At 35.7% G+C, this 11,271-nt stretch overlaps 1 protein-coding gene across 2 annotated transcripts; it reads right to left on the bottom strand.

Annotated features, from left to right (window-relative positions):
• Positions 1-1,752: 1,752 nt before the first annotated feature.
• LOC124448150 (protein Njmu-R1-like) lies at positions 1,753-11,216 on the bottom strand. Of its 2 annotated transcripts, XM_046999161.1 has the most exons (10): positions 9,551-9,627; positions 9,392-9,455; positions 8,596-8,652; positions 8,455-8,517; positions 7,010-7,074; positions 6,666-6,717; positions 6,182-6,287; positions 5,268-5,368; positions 4,117-4,187; positions 1,753-2,408 (listed from the first exon to the last, which is right to left on the bottom strand). In XM_046999161.1, exons 6-10 carry the CDS (start codon positions 6,672-6,674, stop codon positions 2,234-2,236), a joined length of 462 nt encoding a protein of 153 aa, XP_046855117.1. In that variant the 5' UTR covers positions 6,675-6,717; positions 7,010-7,074; positions 8,455-8,517; positions 8,596-8,652; positions 9,392-9,455; positions 9,551-9,627; the 3' UTR covers positions 1,753-2,233. The 2 variants fall into 2 exon arrangements, 1 of the variants encoding a protein (XP_046855117.1); XR_006948960.1 differs by lacking the exons at positions 1,753-2,408; positions 4,117-4,187; positions 5,268-5,368; positions 6,182-6,287 and adding exons at positions 9,726-9,941; positions 10,028-10,114; positions 11,035-11,216 and having other exon boundaries at positions 6,665-6,717; positions 9,551-9,633.
• Between the last annotated feature and the right edge of the window lie 55 nt (positions 11,217-11,271).

The following is an 11,271-nucleotide window of genomic DNA, read 5'->3' as shown; positions in this document are numbered from 1 at the left end:
AAGTGACACCAACACCGTCTATATATTTATCTATAAAACAAGTGACACCAACACCGTCCATATATTTATCTATAAAACAAGTGACTCCAACACCGTCCATATATTTATCTATAAAACAAGTGACACCAACACCGTCCATATATTTATCTATAAAACAAGTGACACCAACACCGTCCATATATTTATCTATAAAACAAGTGACACCAACACCGTCTATATATTTATTTATAAAACAAGTGACACCAACACCGTCCATATATTTATCTATAAAACAAGTGACACCAACACCGTCCATATATTTATCTATAAAACAAGTGACACCAACACCGTCTATATATTTATTTATAAAACAAGTGACACCAACACCGTCCATATATTTATCTATAAAACAAGTGACACCAGCACCGTCCATATATTTATCTATAAAACAAGTGACACCAACACCGTCTATATATTTATCTATAAAACAAGTGACACCAACACCGTCCATATATTTATCTATAAAACAAGTGACACCAACACCGTCCATATATTTATCTATAAAACAAGTGACACCAACACCGTCTATATATTTATTTATAAAACAAGTGACACTAACACCGTCCATATATTTATCTATAAAACAAGTGACACCAACACCGTCTATATATTTATTTATAAAACAAGTGACACCAACACCGTCTATATATTTATTTATAAAACAAGTGACACTAACACCGTCCATATATTTATCTATAAAACAAGTGACACCAACACCGTCCATATATTTATCTATAAAACAAGTGACACCAACACCGTCTATATATTTATTTATAAAACAAGTGACACCAACACCGTCCATATATTTATCTATAAAACAAGTGACACCAACACCGTCCATATATTTATCTATAAAACAGGTGACACCTACACCGTCCATAAATTTATTTACACAACTGCCAACTCTAACACCGTCTATGTCTTTATCTGTTCATAGCTAACGAAATGTGGAAAATACAGATTTAATAATATGAATCCGGTTGTGAACCTTGCGCTCCAATGCATCATGTGGAGTAGCGAAGACTTTTTAGTTCAAATCTAAATTACTGCAATATTTAATGGTCAGCGGCTTCATAAATAACATACAAAATACGCGATCCACGACATGTCTCGGGACACGAATATCGAAGATCACTAGGCTCGAATACAAATACTCGCCGTCTAAAGGTCAACCATACACAAACAATTAGACAGTGTGGGAGTTAATTACGAAAGGAGTGTCGCGGACTAGTTCTATTTAAAAACATCAAATGAAGTTCAACGTGTTGAAATAGAGATTCGCATTTTAATCACTCGTTTTCCTGCAATATAGACGACTTGTCTTGTTTACATTTTGCTGGCAGGCAAATTTGGTCGGGTAGCTTTGTACAACACAGCAACAATGGTCAACCCTCTCTTGAGATTAATTTGCCTACCAACAAAACGTAAACAAGGCAAGTCACCTATTCGTCCAATTTTCACGTAACTGATAAATCGCAAGTTAGTGAGTGTTGCAATTATTTATACACGCATCGAAACACGGGGGAGTAGTATTGTTGCAAATTATATATTCACGCATCGAAACACGGTGGGTAATATTGTTGCAAATTATATATACACACATCGAAACACGGGGGAGTAATTTTGTTGCAAATTATAAGCTCAGGAAGTACGTTTTGCTTGTGAGTGTGGGCGTCTATTCATACGTTGAGTAGGAAAAAATTCACTTCAGTGTAGAGGTAGTGATGAATAAAGGAAAAAGTTTATTTATTATTCTACCAAGAAACAAATAATGTATTCTAGAAATGGTTGCTAAACAGTGACAGCCAGACTTCAAGGTGATGTCGCTGAGCCAATTTTGCTGTTCAAAAGTATATCGAAATCTAAACATAACCCATTATTGCTTTCACGTCTGTCTATGACTGTACACGATTCACATAAATGGCACGTCTTTTTGACGTAATCGGACAAACTGTTGCCAAAATCGGCAATGTTGGAGTGAAGACGGCGGAAATTGCAAAATGACGTATATCTTACTCTACTTTCGCTAATCACAAACAGAAGTTGTGTTGGTGACGAATTCAGACGTCCACAATAGGAAGGAATTGGATGAAAAAATATAAATTTGGATATCAATCGAGTATTCATAATAAGAAAATACTTAAGAATAGAAACGTATGGCGACAAAATTTGAAACGGCCAAATGAGGCATCGATTAAGGCATCGCTGGGCCAGCGCGTATTTTAGCAAATCCTCCTTTGTCTGTGATGAATTCATCCAAAACAGCAATAACATAACAAATACTCCTTGGCATAGACACAAGCGCCTCCATACGAATGTGCCACATCACAATAGGGCTACTGGGGCACTTTCTTAGAAACACGAAAGCCCTACAATTGAAAATAAGATATACGAATGTGCCACATCACAATAGGGCTACTGGGCACTTTGTAAGAAACTCGAAAGCTCTATGCAATTGAAAATAAGATATACGAATGTGCCACATCACAATAGGGCTACTGGGGCACTTTGTAAGAAACACGAAAGCCCTACACAATTGAAAATAAGATATTGGTTCCAAACGTCACACTGTAGGATGTGAAGGGGGGGTGGGGTGGTGGATTTGATTTAAGGGGGGAGGTTGATTTAGGTGGCTAGTTGTTGCCGTACCATGCCTGACCCTTTTTATTGAATTCTGTTACCTTTTTGTTATGATTGGGAGATTTTTAGAAGTGTGCAATTGGTATAGTTTAGTATTTAGTAGGGAAATTGGTAAGCCTTCCCTAAACCCATTTCAAATATCACTAGGCGCATGGCCGTCATTAAGCTCCGTTCACACGATCCGATCGTTTCGTTCTGACTTTTGGTTACTAGTTCATACGGTCCAATAAGAGGGTTCATATTTATATTCATTTAGATATTTATAGTCGTTTGAACATCCATTTGTGTTATGCAGTACATTTATCGATATATTTTTCGTATATTTGTTCTTGTTTCCAAGTCTTTTTCAAATCTATGTAATTTGACTAGTCGGCTTCCTTTGATATTACATGTTTGTAAATGTAGATCGTCCAGGTCGGTATAGTCCTGAGAAAGACTGCTTTCACTCTGAAGATGACTACCACTAAGGTTGTCGAAACGTCAGTCAACAACAAATAAAACAGTCCTTCTCAGGACTATACCGACCTGGACGATCTACATTTACAAACATGTAACGATACTCCCGGCTTCATACTATTTACTTTATTCCTTTGATATTGTCGGATGAAAATAGAGCAAGTTATATTACCATCCATTCTTTAAGATTGACAGATCCGACTGTCGGAGGCTCACTTTATTTGTGTTGTTCCCACGATCCTTTTCTAGAAGCCGACAAAATCGGATCGTGTGAACGGGCCTTAAAAGAACGTAATCTGGGGGAGAGGGTCAATCTTTAATCTCAAGCAAACTTTAAAATGACTTCACATGGGATTTTGAATTCCGTCAACATACTTCGCAAGATTTGCTCGTCATCATTGATATGCAGTATTGTTAAAATATAACTCTTGCGAAATCCTTTTCAACAATTGTTTTCACAAGAATCTGCCTTTATTATATGGCAAGCGTCACTTCCGGCAAAAATGGCGCGCTTTGATTGGCTCAGAAACAATTTTGCCGGTCCATTATTTTCCCGTAATCGACCACGGTCCAAAACGCGTAATTTTACTGTCAAATGTAAACAAACTTCGTAAAGCAAACAGTAAAAGAAAAAACGAAACAAAAACCATTTACGAATGTGATTCGAAGGAAAACATTCGGAAAACAGTTTAGCTATACAGACAATACAATTTGAAAAGGTTTATTTTTTACGGACGAAAACTAGAAAAGTCAAAGGCAACCGGTAAAAAAAAACAGCAAGGACGAGAAAGAAAGCAAGCTTCGTTTCAGGTCAAATTATGCCATATAATAATCCTTTTAATAACCTCGCTTTCTCGATCTTTACTGAAATATCGAGCCTCTGTCTTTTTGTACAAACCTCGGTCTGTACAAAAAAACTTCGGTCCGATATTTCTCAGCAAAGACCTTGCGCTTGGTTATTAAGGGCTTAGTGATACATACTTGAACAGAGCATAATGATCTGCCTCAGCTTCCCTTAACAATCGTTTTAACGAGTTCATATCTTGAATGACCTAGAATGTAAAAACTTCCATTTAGCTTTAAGCAAAAGCATTAATTCGACAGAGGTTGAATACACAATTAACGGAAATATAGAAAATTTCATTCTATCAATTAAACATACGCATATAGCTACATCTTCATTTGGCTTTCCGGACAAAAAGTAAAAATTTAAATCCGAGAAAGCCGATTTAAAAAATTATAATTTCAGCCATCTTGTTTTCTAAAATTCCATGCATGTTCTGTAGTTATTTGAGTAAGAGTCGCAACAATCTTTGACTATTTTCAAATCCTGGAATCCGTCGCTCAATCGACGAATACGGTAATTTTTCGATGGAAAATGCAAAAGACTTTGAATCATATGGATCCGATGAACTGTAAAATAAACTGGAGCGCTAACTCCAACATGCGTGTCTGGCGCAGTGTGGCCACATGTGCAAATTTTCTTAATCATTTCTAGTCGGATCAGCATAAACACTCCCCCTGTTCTGAATTTTGTAATTATATGAAGTCTATGTTCGTCACACTACATCTAGTAAAAAAATTTACATGTATGGGTGTGCTGGTCTGGAGGTTAAATTTGGCTACGTACAAGTAAGTTTATCTTAAGTTAGAATTCCAGTTATATATTTAGTTCAGTGGAGTATCTAGAGGTGTGTGGGGATAAAATTTTGCTCCATGCAAATAAAGGTATGTTTATCTAAAGATAGCATTCCAGTTATATATTTAGTTCAGTGGAGTATCTAGAGGTGTCTGGGGATAAAATTTTGCTTCATGCAAATAAAGGTAAGTTTATCTTAAGTTAGAATTCCAGTTATATATTTAGTTCAGTGGAGTATCTAGAGGTGTCTGGGGATAAAATTTTGCTTCATGCAAATAAAGGTATGTTTATCTAAAGATAGCATTCTAGTTATATAGTTAGTTCAGTGGAGTATCTAGAGGTGTCTGGGGATAAAATTTTGCTTCGAAAAATAAAGGTATGTTTATCTAAAGATAGCATTCCAGTTATACATTTAGTTCAGTGGTAACAGTCAAACACCAACCATTCGTTAAAATGATAAAATCTCACATTAAACTTGAGTAAACCGGCATACTTTTAGTTTGTAATTCTCCATAACTTGTCGCAGAAAGATGGGATCATTTTGATTGCCACCTGTCATCGTGTTAGCCCAGTTTTTACATATATCACAAACCTCTAGTAATGGAAAAATCATGACATAAGTAAACGTGGTCTAGAGATATTTTAAAGCACTTTAACTGTGATACCGTTTTTTGCAAGAAAATCTAGTTCTTATTGAGGGGGACCCTTAAGTATTTTGTAGTACACGTTTCTAGTGAATTAATTTGCGTTGTTCAGATATTATATTCATGAATTTCAGTAAAAACAGCAAATACAAGTAAGAAACGATACTTTTTTTCGAAATGAAATATTTTGGTACGTTAATAGATATGTTACCTTATTACGACGTTGCATTAGCATTTGCTGGAATTACTTTAAATATAAAAATCGGTTTTGAAAAACGGCATGTACCATGGTGAATGGTAAAAATAATAAGTTAATAGTTCTTAAAAGAACTGTTCAAAACCAGAACACTAACCCAATATATATAATATATTAATCCTAACACGGTTTTTATATGCACATGAAAACATGTGACCTGGACGAGATTTGAACTCGCACCTTCGGGATACTAGTCCGCCGCTCTACCTGTTGAGCTACCAAGCCCACAGCGATTGGAAACGAGTTAAATCTATTTTAAACTGCATATGGACGAGAGATTCTCGCCAGTATCCCGACTAGTATCCCGAAGGTGCGAGTTCAAATCTCGTCCAAGTCACATGTTTTTTATGTGCATATTAAAAAACAGTGTTAGGATTAATATATTATATACTAACCCAATAGTTCTTAAAGACCTGTTTTTAAAGACGAAAGACGTTTTGAGAAATCAAAAGTTGAGAAATTCTTCCCATGATGACTTGCGGTCACATATAAGGACGAACCACTAACCTTCATTTAGCTTTAGATCAAAATTGAAAGTTGATTCTGCGATTCTCAATGTGTTGACTTCTTTTTGTTTTAAATACAATTGCTTCAACAGCTCACAATTGCTATCCTAGAGTGAAGCAACAATACAAGAAAAATATTTTCACGCACCACATGCCCGTAGCTCTAAAAATGCTGGACGCATCAGTAATGGACGCATTTTAAGAAGAGGTTTTCTATCCAAACAGTGTTCTTAACAATAAACAAACGCAAGGTTTTTACCCAGAAATAGCGGAACGGGGTCTTATTGAATAAATTGGCCAAATAGAATTTTAATGAAGATATCTCAGTTTCCTAATGGTTCCTGAGGTCTACAGGGACTGCCAAAGCAATGTCAAGTAGTCAATCATTAAATGAAATTGTTGTCAAACACTTATGTCCAAAACCTTAAGTGCATTTAATAATTTAACATTCAGGAGAAAAACAAACTTGAATCAAAACTGCGTACCGTTATCATCGGAATGCTCAATAAATTTGATAAACTACACGCGCTGACGAATCTGATGGAAAATTACACAAAAATAATATATATTGCACATTCAAGTTCCACATTAAAATCCTGCACAACTTTCTTAGTCATAAAACGAGATCAAAATTGAAATGGAATGAACTTTTAACCACCATCCTAAGGCCTGTTTCATACGTCGCATTTTACATGAGCCGAATGCATTTAAAACAAAAGATAATGAGGAATTTTATCTCATTTGCTTTTGTCTTTAATGCGTTCGGCTGATGTGAAATGCGAAGTATGAAACGGGCCAAAGATTAAAAAAAATTTATTTGACCTCTGACCTTTGTATGTCCTCTTTGCATCGTTCATCACAGCCCTCAATTGCTAGAGATTGATTCACCAAACCCTGAAGAATGCCAAAATATTCAACCCATTTCCACAAAATAAAAGCTCGAATTATGGAGGCAAGGTACAAATGTTTAGGGGATTTAAAATATTTTTTTATTTTACACAACTACGACTGGATTACTTTAATTGATTTAGTAAACAAAAGCACTTTTTAAAATAGTAGCGAGAGATTTGCCGAGCGGAAATCGAATTCGTGTAATAAAAAGGAGTGCCCAACATAAAGTTTTAATTAGAGCCATAGAAATAGACCAAAATTTGTAAAATTGAATTTATTGTGACGTTTCGTCTTTACTCAAGACTTCTTCAGACAATTAATTAATAGGATGTTAAGACAAGATAATTATAATTTACAAAAGATGTTAAATTACTACTAAAGGAGGAATTACTGCACCTTTTGTAAATTATAATATCTTGTCTTAACATCCTATTAATTAATTGTCTGAAGATGTCTCGAGTAAAGACGAAACGTCACAATAAATTCAATTTTACAATTTTTGGTCTATTTCTATGGCTCTAATTAAAAGCACTTTTCACTTTCTTCCAAGTTTGGCTTCATTTTACGAGCTAAAGCCATTGAACCCATTGAACTAAAATACATGGAACGCTACCTGTAACAGAAAAGCCTAATAACTTTTTGAAGCCAAATCTTACACTCAGACACGCGTGTGTAGTTCATTCAATTTTTACTCCGCAAAAGAATCTCGAAACACTAAACATGCGTGTCTGGGTGTAATCTCGCGTGTCTGGGTGAAAAATTTGACTTCAATTATTTGCTCCAGATAGCGTTCTATTGAACCAGATTGACCTGGATAAAATTGAAAGGCTATCCTTCTCGCCAACATTTTAAACAAGCATCTCAATTAGTTTCAATCCTCCAAAAGAGAAATCAGCTAAAATTCAGAACTTTACAATGTGTTTGGAGGCGAAAATTGGCTTCGTGGAAGTGCATTTACCCAAAGAAAGCTTTCAAGTTTTTTTTAAAATTCAATACAGCATTTTCACTCGACGTCATTGGCGCTAAGTCGATGAAATTATTGAAAAGCATTTTAATGAAGTTTTATGTTTTGGTACATCAATATGGCTGTTGCCTACATTGTCATGTTGGTCCTATGGGAAATTAGTGCAACTGCTCTTAAGCAAAAGGTTAAAATTTACCATCAATAGATATAAGGTCGTGCTTAAACAAGTAGCGAAGTCATTTCGCAAAGTTTTAGTCCTACTGTGTAAATTTGAGAACATCAGCATTATTAATTTTGTTAGAAATCTATCGCATTTACAATGAGTAAACGCTAATATATTTACTCAGCACGAACAAACTTGCAGGCTGGCCACATTGGCTTAAATTAACTGGTAGCAAAATTCTTCATTCAGAACTTACAATGTTTATAACAGTAGCCAAATGTGAGTTTAAAAACTCTACACATCTGGACACGTAACTGATCTAAAACAAACAAACAAACATTTCAATACGATCAAAACAAAAGAAGTCTTTAGTACATCACATATGTAACATTCTTACGTTTATATCATACCAATCATCGAAATCTTTGAAAATTTCACTTGGCTTTTTATCCACCTATATTAAAGCGATAAAATTGGAGTAAGTGCGAGGAACAGGGGGAGGGGAGGGGATGATTGAACGGGCAGTAACCCCAATAAGATTTGAAAGCACGTTAGGATGGCGGTTTCACACTTGGCACGAAAAGCTTTGAATCGATTATTTTCATTGTTTTTATGTAGCATTTTCTGGTTTGAAAGAGTCTTTAAAACGCAGTGAACAGCGAATAACAGGTTTAGGAAATCGAAATTTCCCGGGGGATCATCAATCCTCGCGCCTTCCGCGCCTGTGATTAGAAAATACTACATCAAATGGCTCCTAAATTAAGATTAAATATGTTAGAAATTCTGACAAGTAAACTACCAGCACACCCTGCGGATACAGAAGCTTCCGTACGCCTATGAAAGTAAGTATAACAATGGCTACTTATCAACTTATTTTTTGCACCTTTTCGAAAGAAAATGCGTTCACCTTCCACGTAAACCCTATTTTCAACTAAGCGGAATTTTCGGTGCGTAAAGTGAAATTTGTAAAATGATTGGCTGTCAAAAAACACTGACGACATCATCGACCAATCACGCGCGTTATCAGCTTTAAAGCACTGAATATTCCGCATAGTGAAAAATTTCCTTAAATGTAGAACGCTGACTTCTCCCTTTGTTTTAATTTACGCATTATAAATTCCGGCAGAAAACACAGAAAATGATTTGATGCTATAAATTTTGAGTGTGTTTCGTCGCTGAAAGCCAGTACCGACCTTGCAGGGAGTTTCAAGCGATTTTTCATAACCTTTGCAAAATGCCTCAAGTTCTTGTTGGAACGTAGATTATGTCAGGAAAATTTGTATGAAGTGGTCAATTTTCATATTTACAACAACAAAAAACGGTGGAAAAAAATCTTCAAGCGAAAAGGATATAAATATAAATTCTTTTCTTCGCTAGCAACGAAACACAAGAGGAACCCTGCGAACACGGTCGCGACAAATCTTCGTTTTCATATCTACAAAAAAATTCGAGAAAATATCAATGAAAGATACTTGTTTTCTATCGCAATAACATTGTTTCCTGATGATGAAATCTCATATTACTTACGAAGCCTCGGTATCGCTTTCCTTCTGAGCAGCTGTAGAACCTCTGATCAGTTTGAAGAAACACATCACCGGTTTTTCCGATATATCCGAGTTGCTAAGTGTTGCAATACTGCCTGTCGTGTTGTTGTACATGTTGTTACGGGAAAGCCGTTTAATCAGGAAATCTTGCAGCGGTAATTCCTGCTCGGGTTTTAGGTCAGTTAGAAGCAATGATAAGCTAAAACAAATTATGAAATGTAAGTTTGATTTTGAAATAAAAATTTTCATCAAGAAAGAACATTTCAATTTTGAAATCACAAGGACCTGAAGTTCGGGCATAATGTGGACATCTCTGCAAGCACCTTTGGCACACTTTTTGGGCAGCAGGATTCATTGGCCCTCGGCAATGGGCTAAAGAATGAATGAAAATTCAGTGCAAAAATGACTAAAGTGTGGCTATTATATTTAAATGTATCAGAAATTTGCGATCACTTGTTACAAAAAGCAGTGTTGCTTGTTGATTGCTTTATATAAAATTCTCCCAAATGGAAATACTCACACAAGCCAGGATGATCATTTTTACTAGGCACGGTGCTCTGCATAGCCAGTTCATTATTTGATTCACACAAGGCAGGCTAGCCCAGCAAATACAGACATAGATATTTATCAATGCATGCAGCATAAAAGTCTAAACCACTGATCTGATAATAAACTGGATATAGCTTCTATGTCTAAACCCTGATATTTCCTGTAATTTCCATAGCCTGAAAGAAAGTCATGGTCCAGCTAAAGTCTTTTTTACTTGCCCAACATTTTGCATTGAACTAATTTTTATGAAGATGTGCTTGTGCACTGTTTGGCTTTGCATGGCAGCAAGCCCACCTTATGCATTTACATTAACTGGTTTAAGAAGAGATACTGCTTTTCTTAAGCAAGATGCTTTGTAAGATAAGCCAGCACGCCTCCCATAGCCAGCCCAGCTCATATGGTCCAGCAATTAGTCAGTTGTAAGACCAAGAACACAACGTAATGCCTCCCTCCCCCAACATAAAATATTCATATTATTTCCGGTCGCTAAATTCTTATTAAACCCTCTATAAAAGCCACAGTCAACGCACACTTGCTGAGCCCTTCCATAAAATACTTACAACCATTAACTACTAAAGACGCAAAGCAGTTAACATTCTGTAACATACTGTACTATTTAAAAAAAGTTGCGAGATCTACTTCAAACCCAAGAACGGTTAATTACGTGATATTGTCATTATTGTCATTTATAAAATTTATGAAGCGACTTCACACATTATGAGTATTTGTTCGGTTGAACTTACTTATTTGTCATGTGTTTATAAACACAATAACCTTTTACAAAGGTACTGACTTCTGTTTTCTCCTCTTCGCTCATGTCACAAGAAAAAAGAATGCAAAATAACTTGTTTAATGTCGAGTCACACTATGCATTTAAAGTCTCTTTATCTCTTTGTTATTTACGGTCACTCATGCTTCGCTTACGTTATATTTACAGAATTCCTTGGCCTTTCTACAATATTCCTCGGTTGCCAAGGAGG

Source organism: Xenia sp. Carnegie-2017, unplaced genomic scaffold (assembly GCF_021976095.1).
Source record: "Xenia sp. Carnegie-2017 unplaced genomic scaffold, XeniaSp_v1 HiC_scaffold_23, whole genome shotgun sequence".
Classification (NCBI taxonomy): domain Eukaryota; kingdom Metazoa; phylum Cnidaria; class Anthozoa; order Malacalcyonacea; family Xeniidae; genus Xenia; species Xenia sp. Carnegie-2017.
The sequence above is the reverse complement of the archived record's forward strand: the minus strand, read 5'-3'. Positions and strand labels throughout refer to the sequence as shown.